This window comes from Molossus molossus, unplaced genomic scaffold (assembly GCF_014108415.1).
Source record: "Molossus molossus isolate mMolMol1 unplaced genomic scaffold, mMolMol1.p scaffold_m16_p_4, whole genome shotgun sequence".
In the NCBI taxonomy this organism is placed as follows: Eukaryota; Metazoa; Chordata; class Mammalia; order Chiroptera; family Molossidae; genus Molossus; species Molossus molossus.
In genome coordinates this window covers 80,118,987-80,145,513 of record NW_023425377.1, presented here as the reverse complement: position 1 = coordinate 80,145,513, position 26,527 = coordinate 80,118,987, and the positions used below count along the sequence as shown (strand labels likewise).

Below are 26,527 nucleotides of genomic sequence, written 5' to 3'. Positions count from 1 at the left end.
TCAGGTCTTCCTAACTGGAAGTAGTTGTGTAGCTGGCATCCATCTTTCGGCCAGGCCCCAAGGGCTACGCTGTTCATTCTGAAAACCCATGGTTACCCAGTGGGTACATTTTACCCAATCTGGGTGGTGGCAACATTTTACATTTCTTTTGGCATTAAAAGTTTCAGGGACCCAAAATGCTTCGCTTCAACTATGTACTGAATGATGCCCTGACAGAGAGAGAGAGAGAAAGGGGGTGGGTGGGGGGAGAGGGTCTCGAGAGGGGGGGAGAGGGAGGGAGGGGGGCAGAGAGAGAGAGAGAGAGAGAGAGAGAGAGAGAGAGCACGCCAGAAGAAAACCAAGCTATAGAATGACACAAGGCTTCTTGTCCTTGAAGGGATTCTCAGAGGCAGGGACTCCGACCAGCAGGGGATCATTCCGGGCATGCTGCTCACAGTAACTCATGAGTTCCGATGAGGCTTTGGAGACCTGAGTATAGGCATAAGGATGAGAGAGAAAAGGTAAGAGACTAATACATGTGTGTTCACAGCAGCATATTCACAATAGCCAAAAGGTAGATACTACCCAAATGTCCATCAGCTAATGACAGATGACTACAGTGTGTCCCTCCACACAATGGAATATTACTCAGCCATGAAAAGGAACGAAGCACTGACACTCACTACAACATGGATGGACCTTGAACACATGATGCTTAGTGAGAGAAGCCAGACACAAAAGGCCACAGAGTATGTGATTCTATTCATGTGAAATGTCCAAAACAGGCAAATCCACAGAAACAGAGAGTGATTTCATAGTTGCCAGGAGCTGGGGAGGGGATGAAGGGTAACTACTGATGGGGATGAGGTTTCTTTCTGTGGTGATGAAATGATTTGGAATTGGATAAAGTTGATGATTACACAACACAAAACATACTAAATATCACTAATGATAAATTTAATGCTGTGTATTTTACCACAATTTTTAAAAAATTAAAAAAGAACTGAGAATTCTTCAGCAGGAGTTGCCCAGATTTTGCACAGAAACAGTCAGAATGAGATGCAGCCTCTCTAGGAGTCAGCCTAAGACTCCATGAAAGGACTGAACAGGAAGATACCTGCTTGGACATTGGCATAACCGAGGAGCATCAGACAAGCTTGCATTTCCTTTCTGTGCAGTCTGAACCCACTGGGGTCCAGTGACCCAGTGAGGGTACTGACCCTTGGGACCACCTGTATCAGAGTCCCCAAGAGAGAAGGGAGGTGAAGGGAGGGCCCCTGGGAAAGCTGACATGGGGAAAATGTGGCATTTAGCATTGGGGAGCTGAGGGTTACTACAGAGGGTGCCCCCTTGACTACATGCCCCATTCTTCCTGGCCATGCATTTAGGGGTGCTGTAGGGGTTGTCCCACTCTTCTTGCCCCAGCAGGTATCCTTGGCAGGGGTGAACAGGACATGTCTGTGGGTCCCTGGATCCCATCCCAGGGGCAGGAACTGTCTGTCCACAGGGCCCCCTTTCTTAGCCCCTCGTTTCCTCACCTGTAAGGCCAGAGGGCAATGAGAGCTGTGCAGAGGCTGCTGGGTGGCAAGATGAGAGACCGTGACTTGAAAGCCTCAGCAGGGTCTGCGACACTGCACACCTGAACGCCAAGAACACTCCACCCCTGTCCTGTGCTGGGGGATGCTCCTGCCCGGAGACAGCCACAATTGCCACTGTTGTGAGCACTCTGGCTGCTTGCGGGATGGCTGCCTTTGATGAGCAGATGGAGCTTGGTTTCTAGAGTCCTATTTGGAAAGTACCCCTCCCAGACGACAAAAATAGTCATGGGGCCCTAAAATAGCTGATGTTGTGGCTCCAGCTTGTGGCCCCCCCGCCCATCCCTGGCGTTGACAGGAAGGCTCTGCCCACAGTGCCAGGGCCACCGTACCACTGCACATCCAGGCCGTGGGCACCTCTCCTCTCCCAGGCCATGGCTGGGTTGGCCTTTCAGGCAGGCTGATGCTCTGTGGTTCTGGTCACCGTTTTGGGGAGATGCAAAACCTCAGGCAGGGCTGAAGGGAGAGTGGGTTATGTCCTGATTCCCCTCCTCCCAACTTTCAAAGGGGTGGCCGGGGGCTGCTCCTGAACATCAAACGGGTGGATGAATCACCGCTCCACCAGGGCTGGGAGCTGGCACTGCTCACAAAGAAAAACCACTTCAACCGGGCCCTTCTCTTTCTTCAGCCTGAAGGAATGCTTTGAATGTGCACAGTTCTGGAACATTCAGCCACCTCCTGGGAGGCACTCCCCTACCCCCTGCAGCAGCCCTCCCCACCCCAACTGGCTGGTGGAGGCCCAGGGGAACCATTCCCCACTCTTCTGCTGCCTGGCTGTCAGGTGTGCTTGCACCTGGCTGGGCCATCCCTTCCTAGTGAATTCCCGTGACCAGCAACGACTGGGGCATGACAGGTGCTCAGGAAAGCGAGTCTGAACACATCCATGGGCTGATAGTTGACTTTGTGTTTCCATTGGCTAGGCCACGGCACCCACATATTTCATCTAACACCATTCTAGATGTCTCTGAGAACATACTTTATAGATAATATTAACATTTAAATCGGTTGTCTTTGAGTAGAGCAGATTAGCCTTTACAATGTGGGTGGGCTGCATCTAATCAGTTGAAGGCCTTAAGAGAAAAATTGAGATCCTTGCAAAGAGGAGAGAATTCTGCCTCCAGACAGCCTTGGGACTCCAGCTGCAACACTGACTCTTCCCCGGGTCTTTTTTCTTTATTGATGTTAGAGAGAAAAAAAGAGAGAGGGAGAGAGATAGAAACACTGATGAGAGAGAACGATTGGCCGCCTCCTACATGTCCCTTACTGGGGATTTGACCCACAACCTGAGCAACCTGACTGGGAATCAAACCAGTGACCTCTTGGAGCATGGGTCGACGCTCAACCACTGAGCCACACTGGCTGGGCTCTTCCTTGGTTCTTCAGCCTACGTACCGGTCTTCACCCCTACGATGGCATAAGCCAGTTCCTTAAAATACATCTTTCTTTCTATGATCTATCGCTCGATAGATAGATAATGTATACACATCCTGTTGGTTTTATTTCTCTGGAGAACCCTGACTAACACTGGGTAGCTGGAGCAGGGATAATCTAGAAGCATAAAGCACCGGCACCTTCTAGATGGAAACTCCCTGGTTCTCACTGGGCTGTCTGCAAACTGGGGCAGGAAACACTCTATTGGAGGCACCTCACTCCTTTGCAAAGTGGACACAGGTTTGGTGAGAAGGTGCCTTTGAAAAGTGTTAGGCATCTTTCTTGTGTAAGCAGCTGTGACCAGCCTGCTGGTCCATGTCCTTGGAAAGGAGGAAACATGTGTGCCCTGGATGTTGTCCTGATGTCCCCTCATGGACTTATAATTCATCTATATAAACACAATGTGTTCATGCACACTCTGAAATATTACTCAGCCATGAAAAGGAGGAAAGCACTGACACTTGTTACACATGGGTGGACCCTGAACACATGATGCTCAATGGGAAACCAGACACAAAAGGCCACATAGTGTGTGATTCCATTTACTTGAATGTCCAGAACTGGCAAATCCACAGAGACAGGAATTAGTGGTTGTCAGGGGCTGGGGAGGAGGTTGGGGGTGACTGCTAAGAGGGATGGGGTCTCTTTTTTGGGGTGAAGGAACGTTCTGGATCTAGACAGAGGGGATGGTTGCACATTGTGAATGCACTCAATGCCACTGAATTGTGCACTTCAAAATAAATGGTTAACTTGATGTTACACAAATAATTTTTTAAAAATCTCTGTCTGCAGAGCTGACAGTGCAATGATGCACTATTTTATTTTGCTTTGCGTGTTCCTGGTCTCTGATGGGTTAACTGTCTGTGAACAGAAACTGCTTGTCCTTTTTCTTTTTTTAGAATAAAAAGCAAACATGCTTATTTCAAAAATTCACACAGTGAAGAGGTGAAGCAAGCAGGAAGTGAGAAGCTCTGTTTCTACCCTTCCCTGGAGCAGGTCTCTCACTCCAATCTTTGAGGGGAATGGGAGGACAGAAGAGAAAGTGCCTGCCCCACGCTGGTCCTTGGGTGGGGCCTGAGGTGGCCGTCACTGGGGCTTCCAGAGAGGGATCACAGGGGCTGGGGGTGAGGTCATATTTACGAATCACTGTGGCACATGGGATCATCACAACCCATGAAGTAGCTTTACATCAGCTGTGTCCTTAGGCTGCACAGCGAGAGGCACAGCTGCAGTGCCAGCCTGTCCTCCTGCCCAGCGCGCCGCGGAGGCCACAGGTCTCTCCTCCGCTGCCCTGCTCACCTTGATACGCTGGATCCCGGCTTCGATGCGGAGCTGCTCTACCAGTTTTCGGGCCTGGGCGATGTTGTTAGTGGCTGACATTGTCTGCCATCAGCTCTGGGCCCCGTGGTCCAGAGAGCTGTGGAGGGAAGCGGACAGCGTGAGCCGGCTCCGGAGGCCCCAGGACCGCATGCAGCTGAGGACAGACAGGCAGGACGCCCCCCAACCTGGGAGCTCTCTGGCCACCATCCCTACTACCCTGCACTCTGGGGACTGGCCAGGTTGTTTGTGTCCTCCAGTCAGAGGTGGGAGGCCTGGCTGAACCCCTCTTCGCCCACAAGTTCCTTCCTGTGGCTAGTTTCTGGTTGTGGCCATGGAGGGTCCCCAGGAGAGTTCATGAAACCAATGTATTGGCTCCTGGCTGGCTCCACATGGGGAAAGCACCAGTTTTCTCTGACTCCTGCTCCTGCCCCAGGATCTCTGGAAATGGGGAAGGGTCACTCTGGGGTGGGGCCATCCTGGACACTGTAGGCTGTTGAGCAGCTTCCCTGGCCCCACTCTCCTGATGCCAGAAGCCTGCCCTGTCATGACTGCATCTGTCACCAGACATGGCTCATTTTCCCTGGTTGAGACCCCCTGGCTATCTGAGGCAAATCACCCGGGGACACCACACACTGTGGATCCTGGGTCTATCACACCCCCCCCCTCTGGAGGGCTGGGACTATTTCATTCCTTCCTTCATTGACTCATTTATCTGTTCAGTGAACTCTCACAGAGGGTTCTTGCCCCGTGTCCGGCATAGCTCTGAGAATCGAGCAAATGATTGTCGCCTGTATGTGGGTGCCTAGTTCAGACTTCTGCCCTTTCTCCCAGCTCACCCCACAGCCGAAGCCCGGCTGTCTTTGGAACCAGCTGGCCCATGACCTGAGCCTCCACACCTGGCTGCCCAGGGAGGGCAGGAGCAAGAAGTGCTGGCTCTTTCCTGCTCCAGAGTGGCTTTGGAGTGGGTGGGACAGTCACGGGAAAGGAGATTTATGTCAGAAACTCCAGGACAGTGGTTGCCAGAGACTGAGGGCGCCCATTTGGTTCTGCAGGGTTTCCAGAGCTTCCCAATACACTGGGGCTCCTGTTCCTCTACTAGTGTCCTGGGGTGGCCATGACAACCACACACTGGATGGCTTAAAACAACAGAAATGTATTCTCTCAGATCTGGAGGCCCCGTTCTCTGAGGGCTCCAGGGGAGGGTGCTTGCCTCTCCCAGCTCCTGGTGGTGGTTGTCCTTGGTGTCCCTTGGCTTGTGGCTGCATCACCCCAATCCCTGCCTCTGTTGTCACATGGCCTATGTGTCTGTGTCCATATTTTCATCTTCTTATAAGGACACCAGTGATTGGTTCAATGTAACCTCATCTTAACTAATAACATCTGCAACGACTCTATATCCAGATAAGGTCCCATTCAGAGGTTCCAAGTGGACACCTATGATGGGGGACCCTACAGTTTCCCTGAGTATGGATGGTGTGCTTAGGGTAACCCGCTTCATGTGGGTGGATGATTCCAGATAAACCCTCCCCCTCCCCCGTAGACCTGCAGCTAATTCAGATCCAGAACAAGAGATCTCATGTTGTTTTCTCTGGTTCAGATTCTACCTGTGGACCTGTCTCCCTGGCACCCTGAAGAGTCAGATGTCACATGTCACAGTTTAGGGGATCAGAGTGCCTCTTTGTGTGTGCTCCGTCACCAAAAAAAAGGCTCACCCTTTATTATGCCAACAATTCCTGTTTTGCTCTTATTTGGGGTGGTTTACATGTTCCTTCCAAAATATATATTTTTTAATCCTAACTGAGGATATATGTTTTCTATTTATCTTCAGATAGAGTGGGAGGGGAGAGAGATGGGGTGGGGGACATCAATATGAAAGTGACACATCAACTGGTTGCCTCCCGCACGACCCTGACCAGGGCCAGGGACAAACTGCAACTGAGGTATTGCACCCTTGACTGGAATCAAACCCGAGACTCATTGGTCCACAGGTTGATGCTCTAACCACTGAGCAAACGGGCCAGGGCCCTTCCAAAATATTTTCAGTAACTTAAATTAAATTTTAAAATGTGAGCCCTGGCCGGTTCGAGTCAGTGGTTAGAACATCAGCCTGCGGACCAGAGAGTCCTGGGTTTGGTTCCCACTAAGGGCACGTACCTTGGTTGCAGCACGTGCCCCGGTTGGGGTCGTGTGGGTGGCGACCACTCAGTGTGTCTCTCTCACATCGATGTTTCTCTCTCTTTCTTCCCCCCTCTCTCCCTCCTGCTCTATCTGAGGATAAATGCAAAAATGTCCTCGTGTGAGGATAAAAATTTTTTTTAATGCGAGATGCCTGTTGATTCATGTGCAGTTGTAAGAAATAATAGAGACCACGTGCACTTTGCCCAGTTTTCCCCAAGGGCGATATCTGGCAAAACTGTAATGAGATCACAACCTGGATGTTGACATCAATGCAGGAAAGACACAGGACATTTCACCCCAGGGTCCCTCCTGTGGCCCTTAGATGGCCATACCCAGGTCCCCCAAACCCACCTCCATCCCTGGCGACCACTGGTAGGCTCTCTTGCCCTGTTTGTCATTGGGAGAATGCTATGTAAATGCGAGCCCTCGGTGTGGAACTTCCCCCACTTGGTGTCACTATCTGGAGCTCCATCTGAGTTGCTGCCTGTGTCAGTGGGTCGCTCCTTTTCACGGCTGAGTTGTGCTCCACGACAATGATGTGCACAGTTAATCATTCCCCAGTGGACATCGGGGCTGATTCCACATTTTAGCCATCACGAATGAAGCTGCCATCAACATTCGTGTGAAAATTAAGTCTCTATTTCTCTGGGATAAATGCTGAGAAGTGTGACTGTAGGCTTAATTTTAAAAACCTTTTTGATTTTGCCCTGGCCGGTTTGGCTCAGAGGTTAGAGTGTCAGCCTGTGGTCCTGAGAGACCCGGGTTCGGTTCCCGCTAAGGGCATGTACCTCGGTTGCAGTTTCTCCCCGGCCCTGTTCGGTTGTGCGGGTGGCAACCACTCGATGTGTCCCTTCACATCGATGTTTCTCTCTCTCTCTCTGTTCCTCTCTCTCCCTCCCACTCTACCTGAACAAAAAATGGAAAAATGTCCTCGGGTGAGGATAAAAAAAAAAAAAAAAGCCCTGGCCAGTTTGGCTCAGCGGTTAGAGCGTCGACCTGCGGTCCTGAGAGACCCGGGTTCGGTTCCCGCTAAGGGCGCGTACCTCGGTTGCGGTTTGTCCCCGGCCCTGGTTGGTCGTGCGGTGGCAGCCACTCGATGTGTCCCTTTCACATCGATGTTTCTCTCTCTCTCTCTCTTCCTCTCTCTCCCTCCCACTCTATCTGTACAAAAAATGGAAAATTGTCCTCGGGTGAGGATAAAAAAAAACAAAAAAAACCACCTTTTTGATTTTATTTATTTATTTAATTTTTATCCTCACCCGAGGACATTTTTCCATTTTTTTGTTCAGAGAGAGTGGCAGGGAGAGATATGAAGAAAGAGAGAGAGAAACATCGACGTGAAAGGGACTCATCGAGTGGCTGCCACCCACATGACCAACCAGGGCCGGGGATAAACTGCAACTGAGGTATGCAACCTTAGCAGGAACCGAACCTGGGTATCTCTGGACCACAGGCCGATGCTCTAACTGCTGGGCCAAACCAGCCAGGGCAAAAACATTTTTTATTTTAGGGAAGGGGAGAGAAACATCAACTTGTTTCACATATTTAATGTGTTTATTGGTTGATTTTTTGAGGGTTAATCCTCACCCAAGGATATTTTTCCATCGCTTTTCAGATAGAGTGGAAGGGAGGGAAAGAGAGAGAGAGAGAGAGAGAGAAACATCAATGTGAGAGAGACACATGAATTGGTTGCCTCCCACACAACCCTGACCGGGGCTGGGGTTAGAACCTGCAACGCAGGTATGTGCCCTTGACCTGGAATTAAACCTGAGAGCCTTCGGTCCGAGGGCTAATGCTCTAACTACTGAGCCAAACTGGTCAGGGCTGTGAGTTTAATTTTTAAAGAAAACGCCAAGCTTGTTTTTTTGGAGTGGCTGCACCACTTTACATCCCTACCAGCGATGTATGGGTGATGTTAACTTGTTTTTGTAATTCTGTTATCCAAATTCTTTTCTGTTCCTTAAGGCACTGAAAATTCTACTTTTTCATTCAATCTTCATTTAGTGATTACTAGTGGTTATCATATTGAAAGTGTTCCTGTCATCGAGGGGGTGGGGGCCAGGAATGCTGCTCAACACCCTATAATGCCCAGGATGCCAGACGGGGGGTGGGGTAGTGGGTGCTGAACCCAAGCTCAACAGTCCTGGGAAGCCCCCGCCACAGCCAGGCCGACTTCTAACCAGGTAACTAAGTGGCACTCTGTTTCCGTTACCATATACTGTATCATATCACTGTATGCTTGGTAGTCAGGAGGGCCAGGTGGTTATGAAAAATTAAAGGCAGATTTTTTTTTCAATATGTTTATAGCTTGAATTTCAGTGTATTCTGGTTATATAATTCCATCACCTCAAGGGTTGTGTATTACGAGATCTGTAATTTTTCTCAAAAAAGCCGTATATATATATTTTTTCTTTATTTGTTTTAGAGAGAGGAAGGGATAGAAAGATAGAAACATAGATGAAAGTACATCCTCTGCATGCCTCTCACTGGGGATTTGGCCCACAACCTGGGCATGTGCCCTGACCAGGAATTGAACCAGTGACTTCTTGGTGCATGGGCCAATGATCAACAGACTTTTAAAAAATTTCTTATTTGGCAATCAAAAGGAATGAACTGTAGCCCTGACCAGTTTGGCTCAGCAGTTAGAGAATCGGCCTGTGGACCAGAGAGACCCGGGTTCAGTTCCCACTAAGGGCACCTACCTCAGTTGCAGTTTGTCCTTGGCCCAGGTTGGGGTCGTGTGGGTGGCAACCACACGATATGTCTCTCTCACATCGATGTTTCTCTCTCTCTTCCTCCCTTTCTCCCTCCCGCTCTATCTGAAGATAAATGCAAAAATGTCCCGGGTGAGGATAAAAAAAAAAAGTAAAGAAAGGAATGGACTGTTGATAAACATGCCTTGGATGGCACTCCAGGGAGTTCGCTGAGCGAACAAAGTCGACCCCAGAGGTTACATGCTATATGGTGCCATTTGTGGGCTGTTTTTGAGATGACAAGATTGTGAAGATAAAGGAATGATGGGTGGTTGCCAGGGCTAAGTTGGGGCCTGGGAGGACAGGTGACACAAAGGTCTCTGTGGTGTGGAAATGTGGCGCATCCTGACTGATGGTGGATCCACACACCTGCCCAGGTGATCAACTTGCATAGAACTTAATACACACACAAAACCCCGCAGAAATCTCAGTAAGGTCAGTGGGGTCTATCAGTGCCAATGTCTTGGCTGTGATATTGACAAGAGACTTTGACAAAATATTACTAATGAGGTGGATGGAGGGAAGCAGGAGAGGGTATAGAGGGAAAAAAGGGTGATAGAAGGAAACTTGACTTGGGATGGTGAACACACAATATAATAAGCAGATGATGTACTACAGAATTTTTTTTTTAATCCTCACCTGAGGATATTTTTTCTATTTATCTTCTGATGGAGTGGGAGGAAGAAAGAGAGAGAGAAACATCAATGTGAGAGAGACACATCAATTGGTTGCCTCCTGCACAGCCCTGGTCCTGACCAGGGCCAGGGATGAACTGCAACTGAGGCACATGCCCTTGGTTGGAATCAAACCCACGACTCCTTGGTCCGTCGGCTGACATTCTAACTGCTGAGCCAAACCGGCCAGGGTTACTATAGAAATTATACAACTAAAACCTATATAATTCTATTAATCAATGCCACTGCAATAAATTGAAGAAAACAGAGTGAATGATACAAGGAATTTCTATGATTTGTTACAATTGCATGTGAATCTACAGTGATCTCCATCAAAATTTCAATACAAAAAAACAAAAAATCCTTCTACACAGCCTGCTCCCTGAGTCCGGCAGACATCCAGCCCCATTTTGGGTCAGAGGAGGCCCAAGTGTGTCTGCCCTGGGCGCACAGAGCCCATGTGTGGGCTTCCAAAGCTCTGATTCAGCAGCCGGCTTCAAAGCAGCCACAAAACAGCCAACTCAGGGAAAACCGCCCTGGTTCGGCTCAAAAATACCTAAATTACTCAGCGCTAAATATAGACGTGTACAGAGAACAAACGAGGTGGCCCCAGGAGTGTTTTCTTTGGAAGGCCAAGAGTCCTGTTCAGCGTCCAGTGTGTCTAGCAGAACCCCAGGACCCCCGGCACCTCGTGCAGCCACCCTAGCTGTGGTTGCCCTCCCGAGCACTGAGCCCGAGGCGGTGTTGCCTTTCTCTGCAGGGTATGCACCCTGAGAGGCTCTCTCTGGGCTGGTGATAACCCAGGCCCCAGAGAGCAGCCAGAAAGGTGAGTGTGTATGAGAGTGTATGTGTATGTATATATGTGTGCCTGTGTATGTGTGCATGCATGTATATTATGAGTTATGTGTGTGCACGTGTTGGTGCTTGTGCCTGAGTATGTGTCCCCATGTATGTGAATGTATTGTGCTCATCTGTGTATGTGAGCATGCATGCGTGTGTGCATATTTGTGCATGTATATGTGTCAGAGTGAGTATGTGCACATAGGTGATATGTGTGAGCATACCTGTGTATATGTGCATGTGATTGTGCGTGTGTGAGTGCGAAGATGCAAGATCCAGACACTGGTTGTATTACCACAGCCCACGTAGCAGACTCAAGTCCTTGTCCTGGCTGGTGTCACTGCCAGTCACTGACTCACGGACCAGTTGTGCCTTCTGGATGAGACCAAGGCCAGCAGAACAGGCCGTATGCTGAGTCAGCTTAGGGAACACTCCTCACCGGCTGCCTCTCCACAGCAGGCATATGACAAGTGGGCACCTGACCTGGCAGGGCCTGCCCAGGCCCAGCAGAGCCTCCAAAATCCCCAGAAGCTGGCAAGGCCTTGGGAAGCTGGGGGTGGGGCAGGGGTGGAACAGGTTGCTCTAGGAGGGAGGGGCGAGGTGGTCAGAGCTGCTGGCAGCAGTCATGTTCTCAACTCTGGGTTTAGCCTCTGCGGAGAAGCTGGCTCAGGCCTGGTGAACCTGAGGACAAGACTTGGGGTGAGGTTAACCTAAAAATAGAACCTTGACAGCTGCTACCAGGCCCTGGGCTGGCATCCCAGTGAAGGGCTAGAAGTCACACCAGGTTGAACATGGCTCTGCAGAAGAATCAAACATACTCCTGTCTCAAAGGCAAGTACCATGAGGCTGCATCCCTCACACCCCCGTCCCATGCCCCACAAAAGCATTGTGAAGCCGTGATAAAAGGGAGGCTAGTCACCCCCAAAATATTATAGACCTGAGCTCAGACACCAGGCTCCAATGCATAGAAGAATTAAACAGAACCATGGAGCCCTGGCTGAGTAGCTCAGTTGGTTAGAACATCGACCAGATATGCCAAGGTTGCAGGTTCCATCCTCTGTCAGGGCACATACAAGAAGCAACCAATGAATGCATAAGTAAGTGGAACAACAAATTGATGTTTCTCTCTCTTCTTCTCTAAAAAACAAACAAAACTATGGAGAGAGTCAGCCTTCCTTTAGTGAGGGCTGCAGGGATGGCAAAAAGGGGAAACACGTAGACTGGCCGGTGTGACTCAGTGGATTGAGCGTCATCCCACGGACTGAGAGGTCCTGGTTCAATTCCCGGTCAGGGCACATGCCCGGGTTGCAGGTTCAATCCCCAGGAGGGGGGTGCAGGAGGTGGCCGATCAATGTTTCTCTCTCACATTGATATTTCTCTCTCTCTCCTTTCCTCTCTCTCTCTCTAAAAAAAGGGAGATACACCTAGTTTAGAACAGTTTCTCCCTTGGGCACTGCTGACATTTAGGCTGGGTCACTCACTATGGGGACATCCTGGGCACCATGGGATGTTGAGCAGCATCCCTGGCTTTGCCCCTTCAATGCCAGGAGCTCCCCCAGTTGTGACAAACACAGATGTTCCCAGTGTTCCCCGGGGGCAGAATTTAAGGCTTTTATGGAACTCCCTTATCAGAAGAAAATCTGCAGCTAAAAGAGGCTGATTTAGGCAAATTGCAAAGAGCTTTATTTTGGAACTGGAATACTTCAGTTTGAATTGAAATAGTCTTGAATGAAAACAGAAGCTTGCTTTAAAAGGGGGTTTAATTTTCTTAGCATCCAAACCGGAGCTTCCCCTCAACTCAATCAAAAACTCATTTGAAAGGGGAAGAGAAGAAAAGCAGAAGGTGCAAGTGCCATGGAGAGTAGCAGACCTGAATTCTGCTCCAATCCTAAGGCTGTGTGGCTTTGGGAAAATTACTTGCCCTCTCTGAACTCCGCTGGAATGCTCAGAGTGACATTCTTTCTGTGCTGGTGAACAAGGTCCCACCAGCAGCCATGGAGAGAGATCTCTTTCAGGGACCTGTGGCAACTGCCAAATACAATATAAACACAACTGCTGGAGAGACAGAAGGAAAGACAAGATGACCTGGACGTTGTGCTCAGCAAATGTGGAAGGGCCAGTTTGCTGGAAGCCATCGGGAATCCTGCTCCTCAAGGAGCTTGCTGCACCAAGATGGCCACTCCCCTCACCTGGCCCAGAGGAGACCTGGGCAGAGCTTGAAGTTGATAATATTAAAAATAAGAGTGGATGGCCCTAGCCAGTTTGGCTTAGTGGTTAGGATGTCGGCCTGAGGACCGGAGAGTCCCAGGTTTGGTTCCTGCTGGGAGCATGTACCTCGGTTGCAGTTTGTCTCTGGCCTGGTTGGGGTTGTGTGGGTGGCAATGTTTCTCGGTATGTTTCTTTCACATTGATGTTTCTCTCTCTCCCCCTCCCTCCCACTCTATCTGAAGATAAATGCAAAAATAAGTCTTTGGGTGAGAAAAAAAAAGAAAAAAAAAAAAGAAAAATAAGAGTGGGTGAAGTTCATGGGAGAATCAGAAACTGAGAGTCCATTTTCACATTGTCTGATATAAATTGTACAAATCCCTTCCCCTTGCGAGCCATAATGTAAGGTGAGGCTAGATTCCTTTAAGCTCTCCTATGAGTTCCTAGAGTCCATGATGACAGTCATACCCAAGTCAGTTCCATGTGATTTTGGACATACTTAGATGTGTTTTAGCTTCTGACGACCCCAAGTTGCAAAACTCTCCTGGAAGTATCAGGAAGTAGTAGGGCAATTTCTAGGGACCTCATTCCACGCGACAAAGGGAAAACGGGTTCCAGAACATACAACATGCAGGGCATGCCTGGAAGTGGGAACTCGGGTCTGCCCTGTCCTGGGTCTTAGCTTCTTCAACCGGAGCATAACAGGGTTGCTCTAAAAGCTGAGAACAGGCCCCAGTTTGTTATTCTGTGGCTCTAAGATCAGGACAATCTACATTCATGGCCTCCTCCAAAGCCACCTCGACTTCAGACAAAAATCTTGACCTGCAGATTTCAGCTTGCACAATAGTTAGCTGGCTAACATGGACAAGTTACTGCTGAGGTCAACGGGACGAGCTGGACAGAACAGAGAAACACCATCTTAAAGGCACTGTAGGGCTATTAAGATGGTGAAGAATTTCCAGTCAGGACCTGGGGGAGGATGGAAACACAGGATCCTGGCTTTTGAGGTTACTTTTTTGCGAGTGGAGGATTTGCTGAAAGGCTGAGTGATCTCTCTCTTAGCCTCACAAGGCTAGGGGCATGGAGGCTGAGATCCACGGCCTTCTCCTGGGAGAGCTCGGTGAACCTCTCGTGTTATGAACTGGGACAACGAATTTGAGAATAAGAATACACGGCAAGTAGACAGGCACTGACAGTGACTGTAGCTGTTTTGAATACTCTCAATGCCTGATACTGGATTGAGGTGACCTTAGGTGGCTCACAGCCCTAGATGGTGGGCAGAAGTAGATACAAATCCTCTCTGGTGGAAAACATCATCACCTTAGGCTTCAACTGATTTCTACAAACATATCTGCAATTAAAATGTATAGCACACAATGAGAAATAACCAGGCACACAAGGAGAAAAGACCATATGAACACAAATCGGTAGAAATAATGGGGAATACAAACAGACTCTGGGGGTTCTATGCACGGGAGCTGATAGAGACTTTAAAATAATTGTTTTAATTATGTTCAAAGAGATAAATAGGTGAGATGGGGATTTTAGCAGTGAAGTGGAAACTATAGAATAAAGAATCTATGGACATGTAGAAAGTGCTAATATCTGAAATGTAAAAATAAAATGGGGAGTTTCAGTCAACAAGACGGTGCAGGTAAATGCAGTATTGAAACTTCCTACAACCACATCAAAATTACAACTAAATTACAGAACAACTATCATTCAGAACATCTGAACTCTAGCTGAACAGAAGTCCTATAACTAAAGATATAAAGGAGAAGCCACATCAAGACTGGCAGTAAATGTAACTGTGACAAAGGATTTTAGAAGAGTGGAGAATGCTTATCACATGGTAGCAGAGGTCTATATTACATTTACTGAATTTGGAAAAATGCAAAACATTTGTAACTTTCTTGTTGAAAAGCTACATAGCTTTGTTGTCATCAGCCAACCCCAGTTCTATCATACTCCAATGTAGGAAAACTTTTATTAATCAAAGAAGAAGAAACAAAAGAATGGGAAGGCCAAATAGATGATGACCGGTCATTTAAATTATTAAGTTCATTAACTGTGCAACAACAAAATCGGCAGTGCAACAATACATGCTGCTTCAAAAGTGTTTATAATTTTTGAAGTAAAGGGGAAAGAGAAGGAAAAAAATCTGAAATTCCAACCTAAATGTGTTGTATTTGTATTTTTTGGTCTATTTTTATACTCTTTTAAAAAAATTTATTTTTATTTTTTTCTTGCCCTGGTTGGTTCCACTCAGCGGTTAGAGCATTGACCTGTGATAAAGAGACCTGAGTTTGGTTCCCGCTAAGGGCACATACGTCGGTTGTGGTTTGTCCCGGCCTCGGTTGGGGTCGTGTGGATGGCAGCCAGTCGATGTGTCTCTCTCACGTCAATGTTTCTCTCTCTCTTCCTCCCTCTCTCTCTTGCTCTATCTGAAGATGAATGCAAAAATATCCTCGAGTGAGGATAAAAAAAATAAAAATTAAAAAAAAACTAAAAAAATTTTTTCTTTATTGATTTTAGAGAGAGGAAAGGAGAAAGAGAGATAGAAACATCGACGAGAGAGAATATCAACTGGCTACCTCTGCATGCTCCCCACTGGGGATCGGGCCCACAACCTGGGCATGTGCCGGGAATTGAACTGGCTACCTCTTGGTGCATGGGTCGACACTCAACCATTGAGATACACTGGCTGGGCTATTTTTATACTCTTTATAATATTTGCTTTTGTCCTGAGTATATATACTATATAGTATATAAAGGGTTTCTCCCTGCCCAGCTGGTATGGCTCAGTGGTTGAGCATTGACCCATGCACCAAGAGGTCGCTGGTTCAATTCCCAGTCAGGGCACATGCCCTCTCGCTTCCTTGCTCTCTAAAATCAATAAAGAAAAAATAAATAAAATAAAGGAGTTTCTCCCCCAAATTTGTCAATCCTTGAATATAGTCCCACAGAATATTTATTTTTACATTCTATTTTTAAAACCTTACTATGGGAAATACTCTTTGGTAATATGTTATGTGTACACTTGTAAAATAAAATACAATGGAGGAAATAGTATCATTAAAGCCAACTAAAGAGAAAATTAGTGCACTGGAAGATAGTTCAGGAGGGAAATATCCAGAATGAAGCATGGAGACACAAAGGGAAAGAAACCACAGCAGACAAGGTAAATGTAGAGGATGCAATGAGGTCTGATACACAGGTAATTGGAAGTCTAGAAGGAGGAAAGAGAGAATGGGACAGACACAATCTTTGAGCAATATGACATATAATTTCCCAAAACTGATAAAAAAAAAAAAAAAGAACTTAAGGCACAGGTTCCACAAGACCTACAACCTTTGGCAGGATACATGTCTTAGAAACCAACAGAGAAATGACCAATAAGCACATGAAAAAATGCTCAATGATTAGCCATGAGGAAAATAGAAAGGAAAACCACAATGAGAGAAAAGAGAGACTGTTTTATAACTAACGGAGTGGCAAAATTAAAAAGGTCAACACCACTAGGTATTGGGGAGGATGTAGAAATGCTGTGAGTTTCACACATTACTTATGGGAGTATAAAGTAGTATTATCACTCTGGGAAATAGTTTAGCAGTTTCTTGTAAGGCTACACACATACTTAACCTATGACCCACAATTCCACTCCTAGGGACTTACCCAAGGTAAATAAAAAACACATTTCCAGGTGGGGTACAGGTTGACAAGCCTCAAAGGAGGGGGGTGGGGTTTGTGGGGGAAGAGATGAACCACAGAACTTACATGCATGTATGCATGACCAATGAACATAGACAACAAAGCTAGGGATGGGGTGGGGGGGGAGGGTGTCAATGGGGGAAAAATGAGAAACATCTGTAACAAAAACAAATTAATAAACAAACAAACAAACATTTCCACAGCCCAGCTGGTGTCACTCAGTGGCTGAGTGTCAACTCATGCACCAAGAGGTTGCTGGTTAGATCCCCAGTCAGGGAACATGCCTGGGTTGTGGGCTCCATCCCCAGTAGGGGGCGTGCAGAAGGCAGCCAGTTGGTGTTTCTCTCTCAGAGATGTTTTTATCTCTCTCCCCCTCGCCCTTCCTCTCTCTCTAAAAGCAATAAAAAAAATTTTTTTGAAAACTATTTTAAAAAGGTATTTCCACAAAAAGATTTGTACAAGATGTTTGTATGTCTTTATATTTATAATAGCAAAAATTGGAAATAACCCAAATGCCTGTCAACAAAGGAATGAATAAACAAACTGTGGTCATTCATACCTGGACTATGTCTGCACGATGAAAAACAACAATGTACTGATAGATGGAGCCACATATGTGAATCTCAAAAGTATTTTGTCAAGCAAAAGAAGACAGACATTAGAATGTTCTATATCTTGTTTGAGGTGCTGGTGTACACAGGTGTATATATTTGTCAAAATTCATTAAACTGTATAGTTAAGATCCGTTCATTTTACTAAATATGAATTATACCTTAATAAAAATCAGTTAATTACAAAACAAACAAGCATAAGCTGCCAGAAGACAAAGGGCCAACAATCAGGTGGAAGATTCTAGTGACAATTCTAGACCTGCTGAAAACAAACTTCAAGAATTAGGGGAAAAGATAAAGACATTTTCGACAAATAAAACCAGACTTTCTCACCAGCCTCCCTGCCTTATTAAAGGTAAAGTAAAAGGCTATTAGAGAAAAATGACCCTAGATTAAAAGCAGGACGTTGAGAAGGACTGAAAACAAACAAATAAAAGTTGAGGAAGGAAAGGAACTTGATGGAATAATGAGAAAGTTCCTGTGGAAAATAGACAGGAAGTGAAAAGCCTTTGAAACACACATGAATCACGAGCCATCAGCTCCTGCCAGTTCGTCACATTCTCATCTCCAGCCAGTTTATCCAGACACTGTTCTATGCATCTGCCTTAAAATTTTATAGTACTACTTTTTATGACACTATTTTGGTGATTCAATTTCAGTGGCTGGAGTCCTCAATATTACTTTAGGACTCTGCTAGTGACATCTTATTTGAATTGAATGACTTTACACATAGGAAAAGATGAAGTCAGCATCTAAAAAAAAATAGCTATTCATCTCCATGTGCCACTACTGATCCAGGGCCAGGGTGATAGCCCTCAAGTCCAGTTGTCCCTATTTGTCCTCAGTCCAGCTGGCCCTCCCTGCATTGCCACTGCAGTGACCCTTGGTTTCCATAAAATTCGGTTAGAAAGCTCTTCCATTTCCATTTGTTTTATATACATATATGCATATATATAATTTAAAAGTTCTGCCCTGGCCGGTTTGGCTCAGCGGTTGGAGAGTCGGCCTGCGGTACAGAGAGACCCGGGTTCGGTTCCCGCTAAGGGCACGTACCTTGGTTGCAGTTTGTCCCCGGCCCTGGTTGGCCGTGAGGGTGGCAGCCACTCGATGTGTCCCTTCACATCGATGTTTCTCTCTCTCTCTCTTCCTCTCTCTCCCTCCCGCTCTATCTGAACAAAAAATGGAAAAATGTCCTCGGGTGAGGATAAAAATAAATAAATAAATAAAAGTTCTCACAACAGCTTCATACTATATAAATATAACCAATATGCAATAAACTGAGCATTTGGAAAGCTCAATTTGAGACTGTGGACATGTGCACACACCTGTGAAGCCATCACCACAATCTAGAGAATGACCACATCCATCACCCCCAAAGGCTCAGAGGACTGCCAGTTCCTCCTACTACTCAGAAGCTGACAGGTTTTGCTCTGTCCTAACTTTATTTTGCAGCCTTGGAAATTGAGGCTCAGAGAGAGAGAGAGGCAGTGATTTTTTCCAAATCACCCTATCAAGTTGCAGAAACGGAATTAAAAATAGTACAAATATGGGGTGCTGGGTCTGGGGCAGTCCTGTGGCCACCAGGGTCTGAGAAAACCATGAGAAACATTTTATAATAGTTTATTTTTATATGTTTTTATTGATTTTTTAGAGAGAGAGGAAGGGAGAGATAGAAACATCGATGTGAGAGAAACATCGATCAGCTGCCTCCTGCACCCATCCCCACCGCGATCGAGCCTACAACCCGGGCATGTGCCCTGACCAGGAATCAAACTGGGACCTCTCAGTCCATGGAACAACGCTCAATCCACTGAGCCACACTGGCTGGGCCAAGAGTGACATTTAATAACAAAAAGCCTTAGCTTCATGTCTCCTGTCTAGTAGTTTGTAAGCAATGCCAGGCTCTCTGAGTCCTGGACATTTTCCCCCAAAGACTAGAGCAGACTTTCCTGCCAGCTTCCCACAGGGCCTCCTGAATGTGCTGAGAAGCCTGTGCATTCCTTGAAAGGCATTGTCATCTCTGCCCAGTGTGGAGAACCCCTTCAAAGGCTTCTCAAGGTCATATTTTTATTCATTTTCTCTTAGTTACAGGCTCAGGTAGAGTAAGTTCTACAATGTCATTTGGACTCTGCGTCTTAACAAGGCACTGGACTGTGTGCCCCGACTGCCCACAGGGGGATGCATGGCAAACAGGCACCCAACTCCCCCTTGGGGGCAGGCAGTCTGAACCTTGGTGTCCTCGGGTATAAAGCCAAAATGCAGACAACATTCCTTGCAGGGACCGGGGAGCTCTGGGGTTGCCAGGAAAGGGGATCTGCTCCCTGTCTCCCTGGCACACACCCTGGGCATCCAGAGAAGCTCAAACCTGCCAGGCATGTCTCAGCTGGGGCAACAGAAGCCCACTCAAACACTGGGCTGGGGCTAGAGTCCTGAGAGAGCTGACACAGCTCCTCTGTGGGTCTGTGATGCCATCTCCACCCTCAGAGGTGTTTTCCAGTTGCACAGGAAGCAATGATAGCGAGACACAAAAATGCTGGCAATCCCTCTGAATTCCGTGCATAGCTCTCATAGCTGGGACGAGTGCCACTCCCAGCCTGCTGCATAGATGGACCTGAGCTGCTGCTTACCAGAAGAGAAAGAATTGGATGCCAGTGGAGGCTTCTGAAAGTTGGCCAGTTGGGCTGCATAAAAGGAAAACAATGTGAAAAATGTGCCTGGCAGGGCTGAGACAAGGCAAGAAGAGCCTTTGAGGAGCAGCTCCACGTTCTGGTGGCTACTGAGGACCCCTCCTGGGTGCGAGGCCCAGCAGCCTCAACTCGCTTGAAAGAAGGGAGATTGGGGCTGAGGTCAGGCTTCCCACAGGCTGCCTGCTGCAGGTGGTCAATTCCATGTACTGAAAGGTTGACAGCCCTGCAGACTGAGTGTAAGACAGGCTGGCCATACCCTGGCCAGTGTGGCTCAGTTGTTTGGGTGTCATCTTGTGCTCCAAAGGGTTGCTGGTTCGATTCCTGGCAGGACACATGCCCAAGACTCGATCTCTGATAAGGGGTTGTGTGGGATGCAGCCCAATCGATGTTTCGCTCTCACATCGATGTTTCTATCTCTTTCTCTCCCTCTCCCTACCTCCCTCTAAAAATCTTTTTAAAAAAACAAACAAAAAAAGGCAGGCTGGCCCCTGGGGGAGGCCACAACCTGTGTCTTTCTCCAAGGCACATTCTCCATGTTGAGGTTCCCAGAGGTAGGCCCCAGGCTACACTCCCATGAAAATAGGAGCTGGCGGCATGGGACAATGAGAAAAGTGGGGTTCAGGATTCAGTTCTCCCACCAACCTGCCACTTGACTGTTCTGTGTCTCAGAGATATGCATCTTCCAAAGCAGAGTGATCTCCAGGCCCAGACGAGGTAGGTCGGTGAGCCCACATGGCTCGGGGCATTCAGACTGGCTGCTCCAAAAAGGCTAACCAGTGTTATGAGTAGGAGGGACTACGCAGGGTCGCCCCACCTACTGCTGACACTGGGGCGGGTCATTCTCTGTGGTGGGCCTTCCTGGGCAATGTGGAGGTTGGGCAGCATCCCTGGTCTCCACCCACTCAATGTTCCAGTTGTGACAACCACATATGTACCCAGACATGGCCCAGTGTCCCTGGGGGAAGGATGGGTTAGAGCCCCCCTCAAGAGAGCCCTCACACCAGTGCTTCTTCCCTGAGTTTTGCTATTAAACACAAGGAGGGAAATCACAGGAAATGGGAATTAGGATTTTTTTTGGTGGTGTGCTGCTGGTTTCAGTCCCTACCCTGAGTCAGGGCCCAATCTCACCTGTGATGTGCAGCGGCTGTGTGTACAGGAGGACCCCGCCCCCCTTCTTCTAAGGGCTGTTTGGCAATTATAGGCATTTCTCACACCTGTTATGTCACACTGAGCCTTCCCCAGCAACCCAGCAAGAGCTCAGCAGAGGCTGTGTGCGTGTTAGAGAGATGAGACAAGGTGTGGCAAGCACACTCTATGATGACCCCAATGACCTCTCCTAGAGGGTGGTGGGACCTGAGAATATGCTCCAGGCCAAGGCCCTATCAGGTGGCACAGGTGACTTTGAGAAAGGCTGAAAATCTTTGGTGGGCCTAATCTATTCAGGCAAACCCTTAAAAGGGAGCAGAAATTATTTGAAGCTTGAAAGGGATTCAATGCAAGGGAGAGCCTCTGTTGCTGGCTTTGAAGATGGAGGGGACCAGGTGGCGAGGAATGGAGGCACATGCTAGGAGCTAACAGCCAGCAAGGGAACAGGGAACCCCAATCATGCAGGTACAAGGAACTGAATTCTGCAACAATCTGAATGGGCTCAGACGATGACCCCAAGCTCCAGATAAGACATTTCAGCTTCAGTCCAGTGAGACCCTGAGCAGAGAAGCTAGCCTGGGCAAGGCCTGGCTTCTGATCTCCAGAACCGTGGGCTGGCACATGGGTAGCGTAAGCAGCTAAGTTTGTGGTAGTTTGCAATGCAGCCCAGATATTTGACACTCAGGCTAGGGTGAGACCAGAATGATATCTCCTCACTGTTGGACAGGAGTCTTTCTAGTAGCCTCTGTGCTAGGCGTGGGTCACGTGGCCTGGGGTAATTCCAGCTGGCATGCACTGCTGGCTGCTGAGCATGGACACGGAAGAGTACACTGCATACATGATGTCTCTCATTTCCCTATATAGCAGCTCTGAGATGCAGGTATAGCATTCAAGCCAGAGGACCGTCTGGTGGCTTCGCCATTAGTGGGCTAAACCATTCTTTGGGGTTCCTGTAAACTGGGACCTGAGTGCTGTGTGCATTTAATCCCCTGATGGCACAGGCCGCAGGGAATTCCAGCTTGGAGAGAGCCCTGGCTGCTTCCAAGCAGTTCCACAATGCTCCTCCTCCAGTCTTCTCATCCGGGCTTGTGTGACCGGCATGCCCGGTGAGTCAGAGCCCAGGAAGGTGGCCCGGTGTGTGGGGAGTGTTGCAGCTGGCAGTCCTTGGGGGCTGCAGGGCTTAGCTCATGCTTCCTGGCAGCAAGTTGGCAGGGGAGGAGAGGCAGGCCAGCATCAGCGACTCCTTGTCTTCAGAGAACAGCCTTCATTTTGCTTTAAAACTTCCAGAACCAGTAGCTTAACAGCTCACTGAGCTGCTGAATTCTTTCCTGCCAGGCCCCGCATTCAGACACTCACCCCTGTCTGTCATTAAATAGGAAAGAAAAAACTCAAGACCCCCAAACACAAAACTCCAGCCAGATTCCACAGGAGGACACACGATGCAGGGTGAGGATGCCCGCTCTTCCCTAGACCCAGGGGCTGCCTGCTTTTGGGCACGCCGTGATCGGAAGAAGAGGGTGTTTTGTTGAAAGAGAAAAAAAATCCCAAACCAAAGTAAAATGAGATGGAGGCGGGGAGAAAAGCAGCTCTGAAGTACCGTCAGGACAGGACTGGGAGCTGCGTTTCCAGACGCTTGTTCACAGGCACCTCCATCGATGTACATTTCTTGCACACGTACTGTGTGCACAGGGCCTTGGCTCTGCACACCTCCAGGGGTAACCTTTTGCACCACATACCACGTCACAGAGCAATGAGAACAGGGGTCTCAACCCGAGCAGTCCTGTCCCCCAGGGTGATGTCTAGGGACATCTGTGGTTGTCATGACTGGGGGTGCTCTTAGCATCGAGTGGTTGTGGGTCAGGGACACTGCTCAGCACCCCACAGTGCCCAGGATGACCCTGCAGAGAACGACTCAGCCCCAATGTCAGCAGTGCTGAGGAGGAGACCCTGCTCTAGACTCTATAGAAATGTGCACACAGCAAATGTTAGGATAATAGTCAGGGAGGGCACATTCTTCGATGTGTCCCCAGCCCCTATCAGGTTCATCCCATAGAGAGGATCTACAGAGAAATATATGGGTGCTTCGCTGGCATTTGGACTTCAATACAAGGCAGACACAAAGCCTCTTTGATGTCCGCACCCCCAAGCAGTGAGGGGCCAAGCGGGCACCCTTTGCCTCTGTCTTCACCCCTGATGCTCCCCAGGTCTCCAAACACTGGGCCTCTACCCACCCCTTCCCCTGCGCCTATGGCTCCTCCAGGGTCATGGTCATCCCAGCCAGCGTGGGAAAGGGTGGCCACGTGAGGACCTTTTGGTGGAAACGCGGGGGCTGTAAAACCCTAGTGGGGAACTTTGTTAGGCAGAAACTTCCCAAGAGAAGGCAAGAACAGTGTCTTGTGACTCTCTCTGTCACCAATCCCTTTGTGCAAAGGCTAAATCAGTCCCGAGCAGCTATATTTAGAAAGAGTCAGAGAAAAGGGAATGAATGAGGTGCTCACAAGCCAGGGAAAAACAGAGCAGCAGGGCAGGCAGAGACTGCCTGCGGCCAGGAGCGTGGAGCCCGGGAATGAGCGGCTGTGGGCGCAAGCAGACAATGAGCCTGAGGTGACGGAGGGTGACGGTGCAGCTGATGCTCAGGCAGAAGAAAAGACTTTCTCTGTCCACCCGGAGGATGACTGCAGTCATGTGAACGTTTGCAAGCCCGGAACCAGGGCTGGGCCAGGATGCCAAATGCCCGTTGTGGCACTTCTCCTCTAGGCATCCTCTGGCACTGCTGTCCCCTGGCCCAGCGTGGCTGCAGCCAAGGAGCGGAAGGGCAGGAGGGCTGGGAAGGGAAAAGGGGAGATCCAGGCCTTTCCCCCTTGGCTCAGCCGGATCCTTCTCTACCCGGCCTGGACAAACTCCTACACATCCTGCAAAGCCATGTGAAGTGTCATCCCCTCTGCAAAGCACCTGGCCTGTGGTCCATGCACAACCAGGCCACACTAAACCCCCTTCTACGTGTATCCACAGTTCTTTGGACATTTCTTGGGCACTGTATCTGTTTCTCATGGCTGCTGTCACAAATTACCACTAACTTGGTGTTTTATTATTTTTTTATTTTTTATTTATTTATTTTATCCTCACCTGAGGACATTTTTCCATTTTTTGTTCAGATAGAGTGGGAGGGAGAGAGAGAGAGAGAGAAACATCGACGTGAAAGGGACACATTGAATGGCTGCCACCTGCATGACCAACCAGGGCCAGGGACAAACCACCACCAAGGTACGTGCCCTTAGCGGGAACTGAACCCGGGTCTCTCTGGACCGCAGGCTGACACTCTAACCGCTGAGCCAAACTGACCAGGGCTAACTTGGTGTTTTAAAACACATATTTACTCTCTGACAGTTCTGGGGCTAACCCCAAGGGTGGGCAGGTCTGTTCCTTCTGGAAGCTCCAGGGGAGACCTGTTTCTGGCCTTTTCCAGCTTCTAGAGGTGCTATATCCCTGACGCGTGGCCCTTCTTCCGTCCTCACAGCCAGCAGCACAGCCTCTCCAATCTCTCTGACTCTGACCCTCCTGCCCCCTCTTATGAGGACCTCCCGCTTATGTAATCCAGTGCTATCCCCATCTCAGGGTCCTTAATTTAATCCGACCTGCAAAGTCCCTTTTGCCCTGTGAGGTAACATGTCGACAGGTCCTGGGGACTGGGACATGGATGTCTTTAGGAGTTGTGGCCAGGAAGCTGGGCCCCAAAGTCACTGGGATAGAAGGGACTGATGGCCACATTGCGGGTATTTACTGAGGCAGCTCCTTGAGGAAGTCACTCTGTCCCTAGGGCCAATCTTTATCCTAGGACAGGGGCCCCCTGGACCTGGACCTGACAGCCTGCCCTTGGCACACATGCCCTCGAGGATGGATCTAGACCCAGGTCATTGGCTGGAGCTTCTTGTCCTGGGCTCTGTCTGGGTTGTTGGTCAACACTCAGTGTACTGAGGGCATAACACCATATCATAGGATGCTGGTGGTTGCCCATTCCACTCTGATGTTGTTAAAGTCCTGGAATAAAACAGATCCAGAGAGGCTCTTCCTAAGGGCTAGCTTTAGGTAGGGACATTTTTCATGTGAAAAATGAAAAACAGAAAACAAAAAACAAAACAACAACCCAACAAACAATATGATTAATTAAACAGTTTTAGAGGGTTCCCACTCGGGGTGGTCCCCAGGGGATACCAGGAGATGTCTGGGGACACCTGTGACCATCATGATTGAGGGTGTTCCTGGTGTTGGGGGAGAGGGTGCCAGGGACGCCGCTCAGAATGGCCCTTCACAGAGGAGGGCCCAGTCCCAGTGTCAGGAGTGCCAAGGGGGAACGCTGGTTTGAGGAATGTCCCAGCCCAGGAGCCAGTTTTCTGTGAGATGTGCTCCTTGTTTTGGTCCCACCAGGTTCAAGTAAGAAGCTAGGGTGGGCCGAGGCTACCACTGTGGCTCTCAGGCCCCTGCCCCTGGCTCACACCATGCATCCTCCGTGTCCAGGCAGCTCACAACTCTTGAGGGGCCCCAGTTGCCCACCAGGTATAGACAGCAGGGGGGTCAAATGTCAGGGTGCCCTGCTCAACAGCAGAGCATCTGGACATCTGGATGAGTTCCTACTTGGGTGCCAGCCCACTGTGTCTGCTGGAAGCTTTACCATGAAACACAGCATTTTGGGGGTTAGGGAGCATAGAAGCAAAAGTCTGGGTCTAGGATTTAGGTTTTGGCCAGTGTAGGCAAAGGACCCTTTGAGACACCACCACGGAGGTGTTATTGGGCTGCATGCTCAATAATTTGGGGACATAGCTGGAAAGGAAGGATCCACATCAGCATTGTGGTACTGAGTGGCATTTGGTGTCTCCTGTGGAATCTTCCAAAGAAGGGCAACTGTAGAGGCCCTGCCGAGGATCTCAGGGCCTGGGGCCCCAGTAACCAGGAGGGAGGGATCTCAATGCCTACATGCCCACAGATGGCACCAGGGCCACAGGGAGCCAGCTCTGGATTTGCAGAAAACCCCTTGCAAGCATAAGTTTATCTCGGTAGCCCAGAGGCCTCTGCCCTGAAATAAGGTTTTGATGACCTACATGGAATTTCTAACAATGCAACTAAGTGTCTGCTTCTGCTCATGCTGACATCCCTTTCTGTGTCTTTCCAAATTCCATCACGCCTCTTCTTGTTAATGCTGAGACGTCGTCAGCCTTGGTCTTCTGGGCTTTCACTGGAAAGAGGAACCGTGTCTACCTTGGGGCTGGGCACTCACTGTTCAGAATTAGGGAGGATGGTTTGGGCCAAAACTGGCACACAGGAAGTGGGGAAGATGCACAGAATTCAGAAATGTGATCTCGTGCTGGCTGGCTTGATGAAGTAAGCAAGTATACGTAAGAG

At 48.7% G+C, this 26,527-nt stretch overlaps 1 protein-coding gene across 1 annotated transcript in view; it reads right to left on the bottom strand.

Moving 5' to 3' along the window:
• Positions 1-306: 306 nt before the first annotated feature.
• GNG7 (G protein subunit gamma 7) overlaps positions 307-26,527 on the bottom strand; it is a 144,714-nt gene continuing 118,493 nt past the window's right edge. The window contains exons 3-4 of the mRNA XM_036241160.1: positions 4,305-4,422; positions 307-468 (exon numbers count right to left, since the gene is read on the bottom strand). Coding sequence (XP_036097053.1) covers positions 343-468; positions 4,305-4,385 — 207 coding nt within the window. The 5' untranslated portion in view covers positions 4,386-4,422 and the 3' untranslated portion in view covers positions 307-342. The remainder of the gene's footprint in view (positions 469-4,304; positions 4,423-26,527) is intronic.